The sequence below is a fragment of the Nicotiana attenuata genome, unplaced genomic scaffold (genome assembly GCF_001879085.1).
Source record: "Nicotiana attenuata strain UT unplaced genomic scaffold, NIATTr2, whole genome shotgun sequence".
In the NCBI taxonomy this organism is placed as follows: Eukaryota; Viridiplantae; Streptophyta; class Magnoliopsida; order Solanales; family Solanaceae; genus Nicotiana; species Nicotiana attenuata.
Genome location: NW_017671752.1, coordinates 96,978 through 121,531, shown reverse-complemented (window position 1 = coordinate 121,531; position 24,554 = coordinate 96,978). Strand labels below are relative to the sequence as shown.

General features: G+C 38.1%; 2 protein-coding genes across 2 annotated transcripts; both read right to left on the bottom strand.

The window, feature by feature from the left end:
• Window positions 1–1,441: 1,441 nt before the first annotated feature.
• On the bottom strand, window positions 1,442–2,275 carry LOC109210015. Its single transcript, XM_019373388.1, has one exon. It carries the CDS (start codon window positions 2,273–2,275, stop codon window positions 1,442–1,444), a length of 834 nt encoding a protein of 277 aa, XP_019228933.1.
• Window positions 2,276–5,908: 3,633 nt separating this feature from the next.
• On the bottom strand, window positions 5,909–8,594 carry LOC109210016 (phosphoenolpyruvate carboxylase kinase 2-like). Its single transcript, XM_019373389.1, has 3 exons — window positions 8,134–8,594; window positions 6,923–7,277; window positions 5,909–6,354 (listed from the first exon to the last, which is right to left on the bottom strand). The coding sequence occupies exons 1-3, from the start codon at window positions 8,560–8,562 to the stop codon at window positions 6,296–6,298; spliced, it is 843 nt and encodes a 280-aa protein (XP_019228934.1). The 5' UTR covers window positions 8,563–8,594; the 3' UTR covers window positions 5,909–6,295.
• Between the last annotated feature and the right edge of the window lie 15,960 nt (window positions 8,595–24,554).

The following is a 24,554-nucleotide window of genomic DNA, read 5'->3' as shown; positions in this document are numbered from 1 at the left end:
TAGAGCATCTTTAATCCTTTAACTTTGCTAAACTAGAACACCTTTGGTCTCACTAACCTCACCAACTTAAAAACTAACGGAAGGGGCAAATTTTCTAACGGTGATTGCCTGAAGCTTCTCAAATGATTTCCTTATGGGTTCTGCAAATTTGAATAGTTCAAAATAGTAACATCCCTACCTTTACCCAAAGAGTAATTAATGTAGGAAACATATCTTTTTAAATTAACTATCCTAGGTAGAGAATTCAACTAACAGTGTTCTCCTTCTTTCTTGATTGAGGCACGTTTTCTTTCTTCTTGCTTCTTCATTTCTTAGGTCAAAATAACTTATAATTAATGTGCAGGACTTATCAGAATCAATAGTGCAAACCATTATTTTTTCTGTTTACAAAGTTAGTTTAAACTTCATATGCTTAATCATCTCCACTTACTGGACACATCAAAAGCAATAGTAAAACCCAAACCAAAATAAATATTCATTGAACTCATCTCCTTCACAGAGAAATATGTTAAGTTTCTGAGAAATATGTTATAATATCCCTTTACATCAGTTAAACCAAAATGAAGAGTTACTAAAATCAACTCTTTTACGTCAGTCTTTTAGCGACACAAAATAACCCTTTCATGCACATCAAGCGATCCCAACCGTCTGCTAGGCATATCAACCTATCCATATAGTCTTCAACAGCAATTCCAACTCTTTTTCACCAATCTTCACCAGCAAAAAATAACCTCCTACAGCAGCAACAACCAATCCTTTTAAGCAGAAACTTACATATCAAAAAATATATCTCCAATCACTCTACTTTCTTGAGTTGCTTTCATATGGTCCTGGCTAGCAGGCCCTCTTCTTACCTACAATAAAGAAAAATATTATCGTTACCGTATCCCTAATATAATTAAATAAAGTGATATGTGTAATAAACTCACACCGGAAGCTTTACAGGAGCAGAAGATGCAACAGGAAATGAGGGTTCTTGTCGCACCGTCTCATCATCATAAGAATCTGGATACACACGATTTAACTTGCAGGTTCTTTTGTTATGACCTGGATTATGGCATAAGCTACAATCTAATTTTGGTTGCTTCCTTTTCATTTTTTGTCTACTTGCTCCAACTTCATCAGGCTCTTTTTTGCGAAGCTTTTGTTTTCTTCCTTTGGTAGTTTGTCTTTCCAATCGTGGAGGCAAAGGAGGAATGTTATTCGACTTAGGCCACATCTCTTGACCATTCATAGGTAGAATAGAACATCCATAGATCATTCTATAAGTTTCTACCTTATAACAATCATCCACATATGAATTAATGTTATCATGTTTAGCCCAAATCGCGGCAATGGCATGCTTGCAAGGAATTCCTGTTAGATCCCATTTCCTGCAACTGCATTTTCTATTTAGCAAATCCACAGCCCACTTGTTCATTATGCTTGCTCCTATTATCTCTTAATTCCACTCATTTGATTTCCTGGGAATAAATTCAGCTGCTTTCGCTTGATTTTTGTGCAATACATCCTTAATCCTGGGGCAAATATCACCATCATTCCACTTGGTACCTTTATCCCTATTTGCTTGCATCCTTGTCATAAGGTGATACCTTAACTTCTCCAGTAAAGTGATAATCGGCTTATCTCTAGCCTCAATGATCATGCTATTAAAACATTCACACATATTATTGAGTAAGGTATCGCATTTCACAGTTTCAGGAAAGTGAGATTTAGACCATTCAGTAGGCGACTTCTTCTTGAGCCAATGAGCAGCTTCTGAATCTATATCAAAGATGTCAACCATGCAATCCTCAAACCACTTTACTGTTGTAGCCTTTGCAGCCTTCCAAAGGGCATTCCTGAGTGAGATACTACTGAATCCTGCCCTCTTGAAGTTGTTATGGAGGTGTCTCACACAGAATCGATGACTAACATATGGCAATACCTCATTGAACGCTTCAATCAAACCTTTTTGCTTGTCCGACATGAAGGTCCAAGTACCATCATCATCAATGTCTAAGTCAAGCTTCAAATAATTCAAAAACCATTCCCGCGATTCCTTTCTTTCCTTCTCTACAACTGCATATGCTATCGGAAAGATATTGTTATTCGGATCAAGCCCAACAGCAGTTAACAATTGAGTCCCATACATTGGACCCTTAAGCCAACAACCATCCACCCCAATTATTCTTCTACAACCGCTCTTAAACCCATCTTTACAACCACTAAAACAAATATAGATTCTTTGGAATCTCTTAGGCTTGTCGGGCACCTCATTTTCAACCAACTTCATATAGAAGATGTGATTGCTTTGTTACGGTGGTTCCAAATCTTACAATCATGAGTGGGATTGTATGTTCTGATCTGAAATGTTCTATCTCGATGCATTCTTGAAGCTAGAATCTCCCATTTGCAATCTGGATAACCATAAATTGCTCTCACTCTCGAGTTATCATTCTTGCACCACTTAATGTACTTCCCTTCATTAACTTCATGAGTTATTACAGCATATTTGAACTCATGCTTGTTTTCAAATGTCAATTCTAATGCCAACACTGGTTTATCCCCGTCTGTTTTAGGATTGAACATCGGAAAGTTGAAACTCTCACTGTCAGAGTCACATTCTAAACTCTTTGTATCATCCGAGTCAACGCAATCTGTATCACCTTCTTCAGCAGCCATTTTTTTCTTAACTTCTTCACTAACTTCATATATATGATTCACATTTTCATTATCATCTGAAAAATCATTTTCTGAGTCTTCAAATTCATCATCAGTCGAAGAATGCTCGCTATGTACTTTTTTCTCTTGTTCTGCTCCACTAACTTTATTAGTATGTATAGTTTTTCCAATATATGAATCAAGATGTTCAAAGTACACTTCAACCACCTTATGATCGGGAATATTTTTGGATATAACAGTGGCTTCTACATCAGTAGAAACAAGTCGCATTCTATTCCCGTACCTCCCGCACTTGTGCCAAAAAGTAACAGAATCTCTCTCATAACCACATAGTTCTGCCATAGATTTGAATTGCGACAGCTTCAACTCCGTATGGTTAACATAATCAATAAAATCTACACGACCCCCAAGATAATATCTGCTAGGCTGAAGCTTCATCGTACCACCATGTGTTACTTTTATACTGAAAAAAGAAGCCTCGTATGCAGGGTCTGCCAAAAAAAATTAAATTTATGTTAGACCTTTTTCTGGTGGACACATACAGAGTAATTTTATAAGAAGAAAAAGACACGTTAATATGGGTGGACCTAATTCGCCAACGATTAAAAAAGAGAGATAAAAGATTAGCATGTCAGAAACAACTTTTTTATTCCTTATTGTTTGTCTCTATTCCAATATTTTTTATTCGAAAAGCTACTGCATATCACTGCATTGCACGAAGAATAGGAGAGATTTAATCTACTAACTTTATTATAATACAATGAAGCTGTCATGTGTTATATAATAATCATTAAATAAACTAAAGAATGAGAAATTGAATCAACATACAGTAAAAAAATCAAAATTTCTTCAGTTTGATGAAAATCCAAATAGTATTTCTTGCTAAAATCTTACCATAATTGGGTATTTCACTACCATGACATCTAATAATCATTGCTGGAGATCAATAAATAAGCTTCTTCACTTTGAGTCCTTTTCTTGTTTCAGTCATCCAAGCTTTTTTGAGAGGCTAGGGTTTTTGGTAATGGATTTCTTTGTCGATGGAATTGAGGGAAAATTGCAAATGGAACTGGTGGGTTTAGCATTTTCCAAAGTCACGTGAGTGTCACATAGGTTAGCACCGTTAGTTTTTAACTTGATTCTGTTAGTAGACCAAAGGTGCTCTAGTTTAACAAAGTTAAAGGATTAAAGATGCTCTGGTTTATATTTTAAGGACAAAAAGGAACCTACTCCCATAGATAAGGGATAATTTTAGTCAAAAACTCATTCCCTACATTATTTTTAGACTCATTTTCACTTAGCAATATTTTTCTAGAAGCTACGTTGCCAATCTTTTCATTCTCATATCTTAAGAGACAAAAGTTTTCTTTTTTAATTTTCGTAAGAAATTCTTACATAAATTCTCTAAAATCATAATAAAGCATTGATGACTTTTTTTAAACATAATGTTTTACTTTATCTAACTAGCTAAGTAGGATCAATATTCGTTTTCAGGAACTTATATATTTTTTAATTTCTATTTTATAACTCAAACACATTGTTTATATGTTTTTTAAAAATTATGTTCTCATTAATATGAAATACACGCGCAAAGTGCGTACCATAAAACTACTATATATATATATATATATATATATATATATATATATATATATATATATATATATATATATTCCAAGGAATGCCAGCTTTATTTATTAAGTATTCAGAGCTCAAGAAACAGATTAAATTTCTGGCATATTTCACATCAATAAAGAAGAGAAAAAAGGGTATTAAACTAGATGCTTTATATATATGTTTCCTTTGAGTTGCGTGTAAAGTCAAAATCTCATTACATCCTCATTTACCCCATATATGTAGTAAAGATAGCTTCTCTATCTTCACAAGGTAAGGATAATATCTGTATACACACTATCCTCCTCCGTAAAAGCGGACCCAGTCGGAGGTGCACTTTTGAATTCAACCAAAGAATGCTTTGTATATGGGTGCCAACTAATAATATATTACTATTTTCCAAAGACATATACATGTATACATAAAAATTTTACTGAACTTTACGGATTTTGGTGAACCCTCTCGGTAGAGCATACCTCCGGCTCTGCTCCCCAGACCCCATGATATGGGATAATACTGGGTATGTTGTATGTAGTAAAGGCAGCGAGGTGCACCCAAAGGTGGACCTAATTGTACCATTGAGGGGTCATCAGACCCGTAAACTTTGGCAGAAAATTATATATGTATGTGTGTATATTTTAAAAAATAATTATATAAAGAAACTTGGCACCCTGAATACTAAAAGTCTTTAAGTGGCACCAATAAAAAAAATAATGGTGCTCCTTCGCTTAAAAATCTTGGGTCCGCCTTTAGATGCCCGAAATATACCGTGTTCTCGCAGGATCAGAGAAGGACCGCACCTTAAAGGAATGTTATATAGCAACCTAGCCTAATGTAAGCATTAGTAGCTAATTTTACGGATCTGATCTATGAATTTAGGTACTCCAACGCTTTCCTTCTTTCCCCATATATGTAGTAACCTTTTCAAATAACTTTTTTTTTTCTGTTCCAAATCTTATAATTTTCTGCGTCATGAGGGTATAAAGGGTGGTCCATCTTAGATAATTTCATAACAGTGTCACATGACTTAGTTTGATAAGCAACTCAACATATCTATATATGGCTTTGGGCCAATCTTTTTATTTCAAACACGTGCCATGGGTTTAACTCAGTGTCAAAAGCAAAAGATTAATTATGAGTTCATTCGAATTCATCAACTTGACTCAGATGCACATATGTTAAAAAATTTACTAAATAATTACACGCAATTGATTTGGAATCATAAAGTTCCAAATCAACCTGTCTTCTGGTCCTTTAATTGCTGCTTAATAAATAAATAAAAAGCTAATTCTAAAGCATATGCTAATAATATACCCCCTTAAAATTCCAAGGGATGCCTTTGATTAATATTCCAAAGTACTCAAGAAACACATTTCAAAGTTGTACGATATTTCATATCAACAAAAGAAGAAAAAAATGACACTAAATAAACCAGATGCTTTAATACAAACTTCCATCAAATTGCATATTATAAGGTCAAAATTGTTTCAAGATCCATATCTATAATGCATAAAGTAAAAAAGATGCTTAAAAAACATTTCTTTCAGTACTGATTCCAGACACCAAATATGCTGTTAACATAAATATTCATATAAGATAAGCAACAAACTTTATACATATGCTCTTTTATAAACAAAACTCTAAAAAGCACAAGGGTTCCTTATTGATTGCTTAACTTTTTATTTCATTTGCATATATAGGAAGAACTCATTATCCGCATATATGTACAGTCTCAGATTCTTGATTTTCCACTACAAGGCAAAATCAAGAACTAAAAAGTAAAAAGGTAAGTTTTAGACCTCAAATGACAAAGGTCCCAAGTGTATGTACAACACAGCAGGGGCGGTTTTAGGGGAGCGGAAGGGGGTTCATAATCCCTTTTATCTGAAAATTATATTGTACATATAAGACAATTCGTATTGTGTCTCTATATATTATATTTTGAATCATCTTGTCATAGTCCAAAAGCATAGCTCAAATGATCAAGGGAGTCCAAAATCTTTATGAGGTTGTTGGTTCAATTCTTACTATCAGCCGTTGATCTGGTTTCTCCGCCATTAATGATCCATGGATGCCCTGCATTTTTACAAATAAAATTCAAGATCAGATGTAAACTACGAAAATGACAAGGTAAAGGGAATGCTAAAGAAAAAGCTAAAGGATTTAACTTATATACAATGTAGTCTAAAACACTGTACAACCCTTAGTTTTATGGATTGTTATTTTTTAAAGGGAGAAAGTGTCATATATACCTCTGAACTATGTAAAATGATCTTAATATACCTTATGTTAATAATTTGGTTCAATCATGTCACTGCCATTACAAAGGGGCGGAGCTAGTTTATTATATGCGGGTCCGGATGAACCCAATAACTTTTGCTTAGATTCTATAATTGTACCAAAATTTATTTTATATATATATTATATATATATATATATATATTAAATATTTAATTGCGAACCCGATAACCAAGACGAGCTATGGGTTCGATGACGAATTCAAAATTCATAAACTTTAAATACTGACTCCGCCTCTGCCGTTACACCAGAAAAATAAATCACACCTTTTTGCTAAGACTTTTGTATAAAAAGGAAAACAAAAAAGAATCCATTAAAATAATTTTGAGTGAGAAAAACAACTTACTTAGAACTTGCTCCGCAGAAAATCTTCTAGAAACATCTTTACATATCATCTTTCTCAGCAAATCCTTGAGTTCAGTTGAAACTGACCCAAAAATCCTAGTTGGAAACCTCAAATTTCCCCTTAGAACTGCTTCAAAAATTTCTTTTGTAGTGTCACCACAGAAAGGTGCAACCCCAGAAAGCATAATGTACAACATAACACCAGCACTCCATATATCCACTTTCTCATTATATTCTCTGCCTAATAAAACTTCTGGGGCAACATAGTACGGTGTCCCTACCAACCCTTTCATCATCTTTCTCTCCTTCCCCATAAACCATTCTGCATATCCAAAATCAGCTAGCTTCAAATTGTCCTGTTTTAGTAACAAAAGCAATAAAATTAGTTAATACAATTAAAGAATTCATGTCCGGAAATTAAGAATGAGATAAAATAAGAAGGAAGTAGTAACAATATAACAACAATTAAAGAATTCATGTTCTAAATTTTTGTCTATTGACATATATTTCTGAATAGAATAAAATAAACAGTCAGGGGCGGACCTATATGTTAAAATAAGGGATCATCGGACCCCATAAGCTGCTAGGGGTCATCGGACCCTACCAACTTATTGCCAATATTTTAAGCCTATCAAGTCTAATACTATATAATAAATTAATCTTTCTAGCACTAAGATTTTTCTATCTTTTTTATGAGCGTATATATTTCTAACCAGACAAAAAGATTTATAATAAACTGTAGACGCCAAATAAACTTTTGCTTAAACATTGTATCTATATAGGAAATTCATTAAATATGTATAAATATTTAATTGCGAACCCACTAAGTCAGCCGAGCTATTGATTCTGTAGCAAATTTAGAACCCATAAACTTTAAATTTTGGCTCTGCCTCTAAACCTACTAACATAACTAAATCTTGATACCAACTAATTTGTAGAGGTCTGTGTGTACTAGTAAAAGGGCAGCCAAGTGCATATTTACGCAGGATAGGAGGAAGACAGTCTACCCTAAGACAAGCACCAGTTATTGCTTCAACGGCTTGAACCCGTAAACTATATTATAGGTCACACAGAGACAACTACTAGGCTCTCCTTCCTACGTATACTAGTTGAAAACACACAAAGATTAAAAATAAAAGAAATCAGGAATTAAAAAGAAAAGTGATTGTAACGTAAGAATTAAAAAAATTAAAACAAGGAAACATGTTTTACCTGGGAATCAAACAAGATGTTATCTGGTTTTATATCACGATGTGCCACTCCCATTTTATGACAACAATTAATCGCTGAAACCAATTGCCTTAAAATAACAGCAGCAGCTTTCTCAGAAAATAATCCATTAGATAACCTATCGTAAAGATCATCGCTAGAGCAGAGTTCTGTTACTATATGAAGATAATTATCATCTTCATAAACTTTATATATTTGAAGAATATTAGAATTTCCACTAAGAAGTTGCAGAATTTTGTGCTCTTTGTTTAGACACTCACGGTCTGTGGAATCAAGAAGAAGGCTTTTTTTAATGGTTTTACAGGCAAAAGATTGACCAGTTAATTTGGATGTACAACGGTAGATTGTACCGAATTTACCACGGCCAATTTCTTCACTAATTTCGAAATCAGTTTTTAAGGTTTCAAACATGTTTTTTTTGTAATGGAAGTTGATATGAGGAATTTTTGTAGGTTTTGTTTTGGATTTTGGTTAGAAGATTTGTAATGTATATTTATAATAAGAGAAAGAAGCAGAAAATAAGAAAACCGAAGTAGAATAGAATTAGGACAATATTCGCAGGTAGGGTAGGGTGTACTTGAGATTCATGTCTGTCTAACATTTTTTATATTTGAGCATAATTTAATATTAATAATTATTTTATCTGTTTAGTAATAGTATATTTTTATACCACAAAAATATTTTATGAACAAGTTTAACACTATATACTTTAGTATTCTTTCAAATTCAGGTTTTAGTCAAATTTCATAACCCAAACACTACTAAAAAACGAGAATTAGTGAAGGATAAATTTTTGTGGCTAAACAAAAAAATATGATAATCTTATTTAGCAACAAATTAGGGTATAATTTTCAAATTGTTATAAATGAGGAAAATTAGGGTAGAATAACAACTAGTCCGTAAAATTAGTCAATTTATTATTTGATCATTAATTCTTATTGTATAGCTAGTAACTTTGAGCCTTTTCCGTTTTTATTATAGCAACTCGATAATCTTCCTTATTAATTGGTAGGTGGTAAAACAGGAAGGATAAAACTTTTAGATGTTGCAAAATGGCAAAAAGAGTGAATTCCATTTTACCCCCTTAACCTTTTAGGGTAGGGAAATAATACCCCCTTCACCTATTGAATGGGAAAGAGAACCCCCTTTGATGCAAAAGTTTACCAGAAAAATAAAAAATTTGAATTCCAACAACAATTGGGTTAATGCCGGTGCCTGTAATTGGGATGGTGGCCAAGTGAACCAAGAACACTGCAAATCCAATTGGAGAGGTGCCAAAATCTGTAAAACGCAACCATGAGTTAGAATACACACACACATTAAATAGCTCAACAGTAAAATCTAAATTACAAATGAGAAGTCAAGTAAGTACTCACAGGGACATGGGTGTCTCTTGCATTTCTTTTGGCATCAGTAGCAGAGAAAACTGTATAGACAAGAACAAAAGTGCCAACAATCCCAGCACCAAGGCCATCTCCTTTGGTGTAACCATGATTCACAACATTGGCACCTCCACCCTTAACCTGATACAAAGATGGCTGGAACCCTTTGACAACACCAGCACCACAGATTGCACCAAGGCATTGCATCACAATGTAGAAAACTGCCCTGGTTAGAGACAATTTCCTTGCCAGAAACATACCAAATGTCACAGCAGGGTTAATGTGTCCACCTGATCAAATCCAAGAGTATCTCAATGTCAGAGCACAAAGAACAAAATATAAAGAATTTAAGTTATATACTGTAAAGATTTCTAACACAATCAGTGTAGTTTTTCATGGGAAAGTAGGTCAAATACCATTTTTACCATACAACAACAAACTCAGTGAAATCCTACACGTGGGATCGGGTAATGGTAATGTGTAGACAGACCTTACCCCAACCTTGTGAAGGAAGAGAGATGTTGTTTCCCCTAGACCCACGGCTCAAGAACAGTGAAAAGGACACAATAAGCAAATGGTAACAATGGCAAGGAAATAAGATAACATAAACAAATAACACAGCATGTAGTCGCAAAGAATCTAGGAATACAAAGGAGAAGTGCGAAAATTGTAGAGATTTACTACCTTATAAGTAACAAGATTTTGTAAATATTTTTACACATCATAGCACTGAAACACATTCTAAAAACTATTTCCGCTGAGGATCTGACATCTTTCAATAATATACTGCTAGAAGTTTAATCCAGTTCTAGCAGGAAATGCTATTAGTATAGCTAAGGAAATCCCATAACAACATTGCAATATAAAAGATAACCACTAAAAAAGCTATTCTGCTCCAAATTGTCCAAAAGGAAACTGTTACAATTTTGATGTATTATGGAAATTCAGAGAACTACTTCATAAGAAGCTCAGTAACTGTCAAAGGGGGTTCTCTTTTCCATTCAAAAGGTGAAGGGGGTATTATTTTCCTACACTAAAAGGTTAAGGGGGTAAAATGAAATTCACTCTGGCAAAAATTCTTGGGAGATAATACAATATATGATTCCTACAATCAACTTTTTTGATTGATGCGAGAAAAAGAAAAAATTTCACTCCACCAACTTATGTTTAGTGGTGAAAAGAAAAATTATGTTAAGTTATGTTTGAATTACATTTATGTTCAATAAAAAAAACTAGATTTGCAAATAATTTCTGAAAATAAGTATAATCGGAGTAGTTTTTGTAAAAGATAATTCTCAGAGAACATTTATGTTAATTTCTAAATAAAGATTACCTTTTTTGTTCCTTTTCTTGTTTTTTAATTTCCAAAAATATTTTTGTTGTAGAAAAGTTTTGCTACTTTAACATAAGAATTTTAAATTTAATTTTCTATCTCTCGTTAATAGGAGTATGTTTTAAGGGTTAAAAGGAACGTAAGGTATGTGAAATTGTAGACCTTTGGTGGAATGAAATTTTTTATTCATCTCCAAACAAAAACAACAAAGGTAATACAATGAGGAACAAAACAGTGAAATAGCTACCTCTAGCTTTTATCTATATATAATTCTGTACATGTGTATTCTATCCCCTATCTGTTTATCTATATATATCTTCTATCCATCCTCTATCCTTTCCTTTTTTTCGCTTGTTGAGCATTTCCGCCATTCGAACTTTACTTTCTTCTTTGATTTGCTCACATACTCTTTGTGGTCTAGGGACTGAATTGTTCCATAAGGCTTCATTCCTCCCTTTCCACACATTATAGGTAGTCGCAGCCAAAGCTGCAAATGCAAATTCTCTGCTTAGCTTTCCTCCCATTTTCCTTTCTACTTTTCTCCATAGGTGCTGCCCTTCAGTGTTTGTAATATTAACTTTTAACCACCGTAGAAATTGTAGTTATGCATCTTCTTGAGAATTAGCATTCATAGAATACATGTTCAACTGTTTCTATTGAGTCACCACATAGAACACACATGCCATCTGTGTTGATACCTCTGCGAGCCAGTCTGTCCTTTGTGAGCAGCTTCTTCTGCATCGACAACCAGCATATAAAGCTATGTTTTGGAATGTTTTGTTTACTCCAAACCCATCTTCCCCATTGGCAATTGTCCAGAGTCCCCTTCAACCATGCATATCCTTTTTGGATTGAGTATTTCCCTGTAGCTGACTGCCATCCTCCTTGCACATAGCCTCCTGCCAATTTATCTCTAATATGGCAGATTTTCCTCCAGTACCAGCTACTATCCACTGCTACCTTGTATTGCCACCAATCTACATTTTTAAGGTAGATATGGTTGATCAATTTAACCCATAGTGTGTCAGTTTTGTGTGTTATGTCCTAAACATATTTTTCAATAGCTGCCTCATTCCATACTACACAATCCTTTATACCTATTCCTCCTTCTTGTTTTGGTCTGCACACAAGGTCCCATGCTACTAATGGAACTCTGTTTGTTTCCCCCTTTCCATCCCATAGGTAGTTACGACACAGTGCTGTGATACTCTTTAGAACTACTTTTGGAAGAATGAATATAGAAGCCCAGTATGTGTGAATATGCATTAACACTGCGTTTATCATTTGTACTCGACCTGCATATGATAAGTTTCTTGAACCCCAGCTACTTATTCTGGTTGCCAGCTTATCTACCAATACTTGACAATCCATTTTGGACAGCTTCTTAGATGATATTGGGACCCCTAAGTATTTGAATGGGAGCTTGCCTTTACTATACCATGTTATTTCACATAAGTCTTCTATCTCCTGTGCCTTCATGTTTGCAGTAAATATATTGGACTTTCCTGCATTTGTTGTTAGTCCTGAAGCATTAGAAAATGTCTTGAGCCCTCTCAACATTAGCATCACAGACTGGAACTCCCCTTTGCAAAATAGGAGTACATCATCTGCAAAGCACATGTGGTTCAACTGTAGACTTCTGCATTTAGTATGAAATCTGAATCCTTCCTATTGTGCTACAAGCCTCAATATCCTTGAGAGATATTCCATACATATTACAAACAGTAGTGGAGATATGGGGTCTCCTTGCCTCAGACCTCCCTTCCCTTTGATGTTCCCATATAGTCCTCCATTTATAGCCACTGTGTATTGGGGAGTTGAAATGCATTCCATGATCCATCTTATGAATTTCATAGGAAAATTGAGTGCATGTAACATTTCTTCCACAAACTCCCATTCTATGGAATCATATGCTTTCTTTAGATCTATTTTAATTAGACAACTCTTTGTTGCAGCTTTCCTGTTATAAAGCCTTACCAAGTCTTGGCAAATTAAGATATTCTGCATAATTGTTTTCCCTGCTACAAAGGCACTTTGATTTTCTGAAATAATGTCTGGCAATATGAGCTTTAACCTGTTGCATAACATTTTAGATATGACTTTGTACACTGTGTTGCAGCAAGCAATGGGTCTATAGTCCCCAACTGTCTCAGCATGGTTACTTTTGGGAATCACTGTTATTACTGTGTTGTTGATTGCTTTCAGCATCTTCCCTGATGTGAAGGATTCTAGCACTGCCTCCTTAAGATCTTCACCTGTTATATCCCAGCTATCTTTGAAAAATTTGCTTCCATATCCATCAGGACCAGGTGCTTTTTCTCCATAAATTTGCCATAGTGCTTGTTTAACTTCCTTTTCTGTGAACTCTTCTGTCAGTAACTGTCTTTGCTCCTCAGTTACTATTTGGCCTTCTCTCATCAACCTGCTGCATACATGGGCTCTGCTATCTGTAGTAGATCCCAGTAATTTTGAGTAAAAATCCACAAATTCTTCTGCTATTCCATCCATGTTAGTTATCATGTTACCCATTGAGTCCTTGATTGAGAGGATTCTATTAGCATTTCTTCTTGCCTTCATGTAGCTGTGGAAATATTTGTTGTTCTGGTCTCCTTATTTCAGCCATTGTATTTTACTTTTCTGTCTAAGAAACTATTCACTTGCTTCCTTGAGCATTCTATAGCTGTTTACCAATTCCTGCTCCCTGTCAATGAGTCCAGTATTTGTAGGGTATTGTTGCAACTGCTTCTGGCATTCCTCAATTTCTGTCTTGGCTTGCTCTACTTTCAATTCTATGTCACTGAATTTTGTTCTATTCAGTTGCTTTAGTATTCTTTTCAGTCTATTCATTTTCCCCAATATTTGGTACATTTTAGTCCCTGTAATTCCTGCACTCCAGCTGTTGGCCACCTTAACCTTAAAGTCAGGGTCCATGCTCCACATGTTAAAGTATTTAAAAGGTCTACTAGTCTTCTGTTTTTCAGTCTCCCAGTTGATGATTGCTGGACAGTGATCCAGTAGTCCTTCAGTCATGTAGTGCACTGTTGAGGCAGGTAGCTGTGATAGCCACTCAAAATTAACCAGTACTCTATCAATTTTGCTTAGTACTCTATCTGTTCCACTTTGTTTGTTGTTCCATGTATAGAATTCCCCTGTTGATTTGAGTTCTTGAAGGTTACATATTTCCACACATTGCCTAAAATCCCTTGTTTCAGCCACTGTTACAATGCTCCCAATTCTGTCGTCTTTATTCAGCACATTGTTGAAATCTCCCATCATATGCCATGGCCCTCTATTGTTGTTATATAAGTCTACTATCTCCTGCCATAAATTCCTCCTGAGAGCTATGTCATTGTATGCATAAACCATGGTTATATTGAATATCAACCCAATTCCTTTGTGTCTCACAGCTATGTATTATCTGATCAGTAGCTCTTAGTATGTCCACCTCAAATATCATTGGTTTCCATAGTAGCCAAATTCTCCCTTTAGGGTGTTGTGCCAAGTTTGTAGTAAACGACCATCCATCACAAAGATTAAGAGAGGCTCTCTGAGCTTTTGCTCTCTTAATCTTTGTTTCCAGGAGACCAAACAAGCTAACTCCACTGTTATGCATAAACAGATGAATGTTTTTCTGTTTATCTAGCTTGTTTAGTCCTCTGACATTCCAAAATCCTATCTTATCCATTAGGCAGGGGCTTGCCCCCACCCTTCCCATGTTTTGGACCCACCACCCCTAGTTCTCCCTCAGGGCAGGGAGTACTAGGTTTACTTTGACTCACTTCCTTTGCATTTCCCCCTTTGTCAAGCACTGCAAATAAGTTCCTTGTTGGTAATGCTTTAGGATCACTTTGCTGTGTCACTGTTGCCTTGTTATGCCCCTTAGTCTGATTTGGGACTTCTTGTTGTGTCCCCTGCTCGATTTGTTTCCCCTATTCAGTTTGCTTCCCCTGTTCAAATTGCTTCCCCTGCTCCATTAACTTCCCCTGCTCCATTTGTTTCCTCTGCTCATTTTGCTTCCCCTGTTCAATTTGTTTTCTTCTAGTTTCTGCTTCTTCCTTGTGCAGTTTCCTGCAATCTTGCAGGTCATGTCCAAAGTTTTTGCAGTTTGAACATAACGTAGGCTTCCATTCATAATACACCTCTTGTTTGATAATTTTCCCCACTTCATTCTCAAACATTACTTGCTGAGGATACTGCTGATTTATTGAGACTTCCACTAGCACCCTGGCAAATGCTAATCTCTCCTTATTGGTTGTTGCTCTGTCTGCCTTTAATGGTTTACATTCCTGATATCTTTGTAAGGGCATTCTTCCCCCAGTATTTAATATCCAATCCTTTAAGCCTTATCCATACTGGAATTCTATCCACCTTCTCCTTGCTTACATCCACCTCTGGTTCCCATGGCTTCACTACTACTGGCTTTTTGTCGAACATCTGGACTCCATCATCAATAACTTTGATTCTGCTTTCAATTGTGTGGAATCGTATCAGAAAGACTCCTCTATTCACTTGTGCAATTTTATCAATCCCCAAGCTTCCCCATATTCTCCTAAAGTATCCATCGATTACTTTCAGTGGGGGATTAGATCCCAACACATAGCATATCACACCTGTTTTCCAGTAAGTAATTTCTTCCTTGATGTCATCCATTGTGATTTTTACATTTTCCCCTACCCGTTCCTCACAATTTAGGTTTAATCCCTCATTGTTCGGAACTGTGCCCACAATTTTGCTCCATGAACTTGTTTCAGGATACGATTTTACCTGACTTGTCGCTTTTGTCTCAATCATTTCTGCCTCTACTCTGTCCGCCCATGATCCGCCTGATTGTTCCAGTGAAATCATTGCTGGAGTCAGTGGAGTTGTCATCGACTCTGTAGAAGTCGTTGTATGTGCATTTGGCGTTCTCGACGAACCTTGACTTAATCCTAGTGGTATAATACCTTGAATTGCATTAATATTCCTCGTCTTCTTAGCATCAGCTGACTGAGGAACTCCATTCCTTCTCAGTTGCGTGCTTGAATTTCCTACCGGACCTTGTTGTCCTCCCCCTCCAGTCTTCGTTTTTCTCGCCATGTTCAGTTTTTCCTGAGAGAGAAAGTCATTCTAGAGAAAAATGTAGACCTTTTTCCCTTTATTATTTTATAGCGGCATGTCTAAACCACATGTAATATGCTCTTAACCTTCATTATCTCAATCCTCAAATATGCTTTTTTACATGCAAATGGCAAGAAGTTGGACTTCTTTTAATTAATACCAAATCTAGGAATTTTGAAGCACTTGTTTTTCTATCAATGAAACCTATGTATTCATAACTAAAAACAAGTGATAAATGATACTATCTTATAACAAGTAAAATTATATTTTAAAAAAATTCCGTACATATTATATATAAGTAAAATCCAGAATGAAAACTATTACTACTATTCATTATAAATTTTTCTTTTTAATAAAATTTTAGACGAGATGATCACACATTTCATCACACGTATCCGTCACAGTATAGTTTCATACGCAAATGGGGTGAAGGTGGATTTTCTGTGTTTGAAAAGGGAAACATTTAATAAATTGTGGAAGTCAGACACTTCTTTTACTAAAATCAAATTCATGAATTTGAAGCTTTTATTTTATCGGAATTTACAACAAGGTTAGAGACCTGCAACATGAGACTTGTCGCAATTTGTGTTGGTACGTAAGAGAACTTAATTGACAGATTTCAATGCAAGACGCAAAGTTATTTCTCCTTAATTGTTATACAAGTGCTTGTTTAATTTAAATAACTTATCGTGAAAGAATTTGAGTATTAATCCAAATTAAAATTCTGTCAAACCAGTGAACCAAAATGAAGCTGAAGTCACAAAATTTTACTATCGATTAGGCTATTATGAATTCATGAGGAAAGTTGTATTAATGTAGTTGAAGTATTTTCTATTGATATGATTCACACACGTATTCTTAATATGATGTTTTCATAAAAAATTAAATTGTTCATTTATTATTATTATTATTATTATTATTATTATTATTATTATTATTATTATTATTATTATTATTATTATTATTATTGGTTTCCCACCCGGTGTACGGTACCCGTAGTGGAGCCCGACTATATCCGGATTCGCCGCGTAGAGACCTATTCGGGGGGAAGCGCTCCCTGTCAAGGATTTTTTCATACCCAGGGCACAAACCCGAGACCTCTGGTTAAGGGAAGAGCAATCACATCCACTGCACTACATCCTTTGGTGATTCATGTGTTATGTGACATTACTTACCAAAAATAATATATACGTTACTGGATCTACTCATGGGCTAAGCGAAAAGCAAATTAGGTTTAATAGTCTAATGGGTGGATCTAGAGCAATGTTATGACTCGATCGATGGACTAGTTTGAGAGAGAGAGAAGAGCTCCGAGTAACTTCATGGGTTGAGTTGAGAGAGACAAGCTCAGAGTGATCGATACATCTAAGCAACAAACTCACAACTTTAAGGCAACGTGTGGAGAGACCCATAAACTAATAAATTTCTCTAATTTGGGCGATTTCGGGGGCTACATAGCCAAAAACTACTCTGTGATCAGGGGCGGATGTACAATATCGACTATAGATGTATACGATTAAAATCGGGCTAGCCCCTTTTTATGATTAATCGAGACCGGGGCATGACAGGCCAGGGTTCGACCCTATGTCATACCGGACCGTGACACGAAGTTAGATGGCCAAGCTCGTGACTCAGGGACAGATCGAGATCGAGACCAGCCAAGATCGAGATCGAGAGGGATAGAGATCGAGCAAGATCGAGGGAAGCCTGCCGAGTCAAATATGGAAAGGCAAGATATCTACGATCGGGCGAGGATCACGGCGAAAATCTCGGCACGTATCAAGAAGAGGCCGATTAATCAGCTAATCATGGGATTTCTTACCAGATTTAGGATTGTATTAAGGCTAGGACTCCCCTACTATATAAAGGGGGTCTGATCATTTGTAAAAGACATCATATTCATGTTACATAAAGCAATATACTATCTTCTTCTTAAGCTCTCAATACCCTATTATTCTCTTCATACTTTCTAGTGATACTTGTTTGATTCGAAGGCGACCTAGCTCGAGGATCAAAGCTATACATCTCATTTGGTTTGCTTTATTTTTATTTAATTTCAATATCAATTTACGTTTTCTCCCAGTTTGTGCCAAGTAATATCACATGTCCTTAAAACCACATTATAAATTCAATTGTTATCCGTTTTTAGGGTAAACAGTTTGGCGCCCACCGTGGGGCTAAGGATAATAATGATTGCCTGGTACAAATTTTTCGTAACACACACTATTTTACTTCTTTGAAGTATTTTGATTACATGATTAAAATATGTCAAACTCTCAGTCAGCACCTCAACACATTGACGATCTCAGCCACCACAACGAAATAAGAACATTGCACCAGGAAATGTTGTACCCCCTGCTGGCCTCGATGGGGTTCCGGCTGTAGATTTGATCGACGTCAGTTCGCATGTTTCTATCAATGGAAATTTGGCCATTGATCTCGAAAGCAGCGTTCGTGGGGGCACCCGATTAGCTACTCAGAACGCACATGGCTATGAAGATAGCGGGATCTGCCTGCGAGTGATCTTCGAAATGTTGCAAGCCCAACAAAAAGCAATAGCCCAGCTTCAAAATCAGAACCACACACCGAGCGGGGTCGAGTTCGAGCTATCCCGGAAAGTTGTACACAGGGTCGAATCAGCTTCTAGAAAATCGAATGAGAAGGAATCGGAGACCAATCCTGCTATCATAAAAGTGCTCGAAGAACTAACAAAACGAATCGAGACAGGGGAAAAGAAGATCGAGGAAAACGACAAGAAGGTGGAAACCTATAATTCCAGGATCGACCAGATCCCGGGGGCTCCCCCAATATTGAAAGGACCAGATTCCAAAAAGTTTGTACAAAAACATTTCCCCCCAAGTGCAGCTCCATGGCCAATCCCCAAGAAGTTTCATATGCCCGAGATTCCTAAATTTAATGGGATGACTGATCAAAACGAACACGTCACCTCTTACACGTGTGCTATCAAAGGAAATGACTTGGATGACGACGAGATCGAATCCGTCTTGCTGAAAAATTCGGGGAGACTTTATCAAAGGGTGCTATGATATGGTATCATAATTTACCGCCTAATTCTATTGACTCGTTTGCTATGCTTGCAGATTCTTTTGTAAAGGCACATGCCGGGGCCATTAAGGTCGCAACAAGAAAGTCGAACCTTTTCAAGGTATGGTAGAAGGGCAAAGAGATGCTCAGAGAATTCGTATCTTGATTCCAAATGGAACGAATGGATTTACCACCGGTCGCCGACGATTGGGTTGTTCAAGCTTTCACTGAAGGTCTCAACGTTCGAAGCTCCATAGCTTCACAGCAGTAGAAGCAGAATTTGATCGAATATCCAGCTATCACTTGGCCCGATGTACATAATTGGTATCAGTCGAAGATTAGGGTCAAGGATGATCAACTGGGACTCCTTCTGGGTCCATTTATCCTAACAGGACCGTAGATAGAATCAAGAGAGATATTGACCGAGAACCAAGGTCAAATAGAGATCGATATCATCCGTATAATGGGGACAGTAGGGGCGGCTGATCCGCGCGAAATTCTGCACGAAATGAGAGGAGAAATGATCGAGGTCAAAGTTCACGGGGACTTGGTACCAAGGAAGGTCGCATTAAACACCCGAAATCCAAATGATCAGATACGACCCCATTTCAATTCTTTCTATTTTTCGACTAACACTTGCAGGTTGTCGACAAGAAGCGACACGAAGCCTTAGGTCCTAAAGCACACGTTGCACTCTTTTTCCCTTAAACAGTTTTTGTCCCCATTGGGTTTATCGGCAAGGTTTTTAACGAGGCAACAATGGATCGTTCTAACTCAGAATCGAAGGCCGATCATGAATCGGTACAATCAACCTTGAATACTGTGGGGCATTGCCCTTATATTTTAACTTTGTTGCGAGGAAACTACTTCATAGTAACGGGGTGAGATTTGTAAGGGCTATACGATCGAAAGAATCGTGCCCACATAGATCGCTCGAGCCCTGGCACAAAACATGTACGCATGTGTAATCATTTTTTACAAGAATAATAAGAAGTAGTTTTCCTTTCAATTACCTCATATCGTATAATTTTTTTTCTACTTTACAATTCCATACTTCCAATCTATTATGGAAACGAGCTCAAGGGCCGATCATAACCAGAGTTCGGATAACCACCCCTACACTCGGGGACTGCCTTCCGAAAAATAAAACTCGAACATACCGAGCTACTGAGCGTCGAGGGGATAAGACCTGTTAGGGGATCCTCGAATTTTAATGGCCACGACCGCTCCACTCGTGGACTGCTATCTCGGGCAGCCCAGATAAAACGGGAGAACGAGCCCAATGGGCAGATCCCAAACTAAAAGGCTACGGCCAATTTAAAATGGCTTGGAGACGTTCGAAACCCGTAACAATATAGGCGTTCGAAAAAGAAAAAATTCTTTCACAACTAATTCTAAAGGCTACCCTCAGCAGAATCTTAAACTTGAGATATTTTCTGGAGAAAACTTTGGTAACTTCGAACCCCGATAACGCCTTAACCAGAAAGACAATAAAGGCAAGGTTTTGCTCGAACCCTCGAACACAACCTTATTATTTCATGCTAAGGCATTCTGACCTTTGTAAATACGAATGATAAAGCAAAGGGAAAAATTCGAGAGCCGAAAAGGGTACACCTTAACCCGAGTTCGAGCACATTCTCAATCGGGGACTATCTATCAAGCCCAAGGGTTACCTTATTTCGAGTTCGAGAAAGTCCTCACTCGACCAAAAAGTCTAAGGGTTACTTTTACTTCGAGTTCGAGCAAGTCCTCACTCGACTACAAAGCCCGAGGGCTACCTTAACCCGAGTTCGAGAAAATTCTCACTCCGGGACTATTTATCAAGCCCAAGGGCTACCTTATTTTGAGTTCGAGCAATTCCTCACTCGACCATAAAGCCTAAGGGATACTTTTACTTCGAGTTCGAGCAAGTCCTCACTCAACTACAAAGCCCAAGGGCTACATTAACCCGAGTTCGAGCAAATTCTCTCTCGGGACTATTTATCGAACCCAAGGGCCACCTTATCTCGAGTTCGAGCAAATCCTCACTTGACTATAAAGCCCAAGGGCTACCTTAACCCGAATTCAAGCAAATTCTCACTCGGGGACTATCTATCAAGTCCAAGGGCAACCTTATCTTAGGTTCGAGCAAATCCTCACTCGACCATAAAGCCTAAGGGTTACTTTTACTTCGAGTTCGAGCAAATCCTTACTCGATCATTAATCTTAACGGCTACCTCAGCTCAAGTTCGAATGATCATTTTGGATCCATCGATCAGAAACGGATGAGGGCAGTACTTATTATCGGTCCTTACCATCTCAAACCTTAGACTTTCGAATACAACTTTATAATTTTTATGCTAAGGCGCTTTGACCCTTCCATAAATTAACAACATATTCAGAAGCCACGGAAGGAAAAGGTTTTATATATTTTCATCAAAACCTTTTTACAAGGGCAACACGTCCCGATGAAAGTTCTTTACAAAAGGCCAAAGCGGACTCGACAGAAATACAAAAACTATTTAAAAGCCTAAGTGGCCTGGTCATCTCCGGGAGTAGAATCTCCACCCTCGTGGTCTTCTGCACTTTCGGATTCGCTCAAGCTTTCAGATTCATCATTATCATCGGGATAGGCTAATTTCCCAGCTTCAACTTCAAGCTTCTTAGCGTTCTCAATCTCGGTTGAAAGGTCAAAGCCCCGAGCATGGATTTCCTCAAGGGTCTCCATTCGATATTGACATTTGGCGTGCTCGGCGATCCTCTCTGCTCGAATCTGAGAGGCCACGGTAACCTCCTTTGCTCGAACCTGAGCAGCTTCAGCATTGGCCCGGTAGATAGCCGCCACTGCATCGGCATTGTCCTTGGTCGCTTCGACCTCCGATTTGGCCGCTTCAAGCTCTGTGACCATCTTCTCCCGATCGAAAATTGTTGAACCCAACTAGGACTGGAGCTCTTTGATTTTCTTGGCTTGAACCAAGGTTTTCTCTTTTATACTTCGGAGTTGGATTTCAGCCGAGGCCAGCTGGGGCCCGGGCAGTCTCCTCTTTCAAGGCCAAACGATCCATGTGCTTTTTCCATTCTTCACCCTTAGTCTTTACAGTTCTACCTCTTCATGGAGCTTCCCGATTATGTCAATCTTTTGTTGGACCTGCGGGTTCAGATCTTTAGTCACTGTGCCCGATTCGTCTTCGGTAACTTCAAAGATTCTATTTACCTGCTCGACCGGATCGGCATGCTCTTTTTAGGCCATCTCTAAATCAGCTCGAAGGCTCTTAACCTCCACTTCTGTTTGCTCACTGAGAAGTTTGAAGGCATCTTTCTTCTCGGTGAGCCCCCGGATCTCGGTCTCATACCGGCTTAAATCCTCTCGGGATCGGAGGAAGGCCTCATGATGAAGCACCGAAGCCTGCAAAACACTAAAAAGGAAATTATATAAAAAAGCATAAGTGCAGAACTTGGAATTGTCAAAGATATTTAAGGGTACCCGATTCAACGCCTATTGAGCTTAATTGAACAGGCAGGGCATCTCCACTTCGTCCATCTTAGCCTGGTCCTCCTCGGTTACCAAACACCGAAGGTAGATAGCCACCCCTATGGGGGCAGAAAGGACCCGAGCATTCTTCGGGACCGCGATGACGATTGATCGCTTGCACTCAAGATCAACACTTGGAGCTGGAAAGCGATCGATCCGTTTAAAGCTCGAGGAAGCCTCGCTCGAGCTCTTCCTCAGTACTTCCAAATCATCCAGGCCGGTGAAATCCTCCACTCCGATGAAGTAACCCCAGAAAGGGTCCTCTGCTTCATGGACCTTTTCAACATGGCTAGTCTCTACCGCCTGAACTTCCTTGATCATTGACTCAGTAAACGAAGGAAACGAAGGGGAATCCTCGATATTTATCACCCCAAGTGAATCTTTTGAGGCGCCTTCATCTCGGGAAGTCTCGGGCCTAGTTTCTATATCAGCATCAACCGCCTCCTCGATAGCCTTCTCGCCTCAAGGTGAAGCATCTTCAACTCTTTCTGGCTCGAGGACTTAGACCGAAGGTTCTCCCTCGACCTCGTCAAGTCGAGGCAGAGCAGTTTCAGCTCCCACCAGCTTAGTAGTCCCTTGAATCTCGGTGCCAGCTCGCACACGGGCCACCAGCTCGGAATCTTCTTCTTTTTCTTCTTCGGCCTCATCCCTTATCCGTAAGACTGACTCCAAAGACAGAGGGATGATGTTCCCCTTGGTTTTACGGGCTATTTTCTTTTTGGGTTTCTGCCCCTCAGAGTTCGTGGAAGTCGAAGCCCTTTTCCTCTTCTTCTCCTTCACCGACTTCGAGACAGATGGTGGGGTTCTTCATCACCAGACGGGGGCCTTATCGTCACTTCCTTCTCGATACCTACAAAAGAAGGGAAACGAGGAAGCTTTGGAAAATATTCGAACAGTAGTCAAATTAGTAAATCAGGAAGAAAAATTTACCATGACTACTAGCCTCCCAATGACCCTTCAACAAATCACGCCATACATGCTCAACATGTGTCGACTTCGATATTAGGCTCCTAACCCATCTCTCAAGTTGGGGAACCTTACCCGGCATCCAGGCAACGACTGCATCAAGTAAAATACAGATAAGAATGGGTGAAAAATGAAGGACGGAATTATACTTACGATTCAGATTCCATTTCTCAGGAAATGGCATACTTTCGGCCGGGATCAAGTCCGAGGTTTTCACTCGAACAAATCAGCCCATCCAGCCCCGAGCCTTGTCCTCATTTGAGAAAGGTGCCCTGGTGGCCCGATGTTGAAGCTTTATTAGTCCTCCTCAATAGAGTCAGGGGCTATACAGGTGTATGAGGTAGTCGAGGGTAAAGGGAAGCCCATTGACTTTGCTTACAAAGAAACGAAGTAATATCACTATCCTCCAGAAAGAGGGATAAATCTGACCGAGGGTCACCTCGTATTTTTTGCAGAAATCTATGATAATCGGATCCAAGGTACCCAACGTGAAGGGGTAAGTGTAAACACGTAAGAACCCTTCCACATGGGTGGTGATTGATTCTTCTGGAGCAGGCACCACCACATGTTTCTTACCCCAGTTGCAATCTTTTTAACTTGAGAGAGGAGTTTATCGATTATTGAGCATATATACCTCGATACCGGCTCGCATCGCCCCGGCACTGAGGAAGTCTTTTCAACCTTGCAATCAGAATCGATGACACACCCTCCGGGAAAAAACTCTTCACGGCGTGGCTCCGCCGTCGGTTCCTCACCGGCCGGCCGTGAGGATGAAGCAGTCTCCTTTTGAGGAACAGTTTTTGAAGTCTTAGCCATTTTTATGAATAAAGAAGAATGGGAACTGAGGAGGAGCGCTTGGCATTTTGTGATCAAACAAGCAAAGAAACCTAGAGATCTGAAAATATAAATCTTTGAAAAAGGCAAAGGATTTTGAAGATTAAAGCGAAGAAGATTGGAAAGTAAAGTTTGAAAATGAAGAAGGAAGGTATTTATAATTTCTCAATGACGGTTCAAAGCCGGTAATGGCCGACCATCGACTGACGCGCATTAAATGCCTAGGAAACTGTAC

What these genes read in the sequence shown, in the direction of transcription:
- LOC109210015 (XM_019373388.1), bottom strand. Translation starts at nt 2,275, where the DNA reads ATGAAGTTGGTTGAAAATGAGGTGCCCGACAAGCCTAAGAGATTCCAA.
- LOC109210016 (XM_019373389.1), bottom strand. Translation starts at nt 8,562, where the DNA reads ATGTTTGAAACCTTAAAAACTGATTTCGAAATTAGTGAAGAAATTGGC. An exon ending in ACATCTTGTTTGATTCCCAG is followed by an intron (nt 7,278 to 8,133) that starts GTAAAACATGTT and finishes TTACTAAAACAG; the next exon opens with GACAATTTGAAGCTAGCTGA. An exon ending in TTCTGCGGAGCAAGTTCTAA is followed by an intron (nt 6,355 to 6,922) that starts GTAAGTTGTTTT and finishes GTAAAAATGCAG; the next exon opens with GGCATCCATGGATCATTAAT.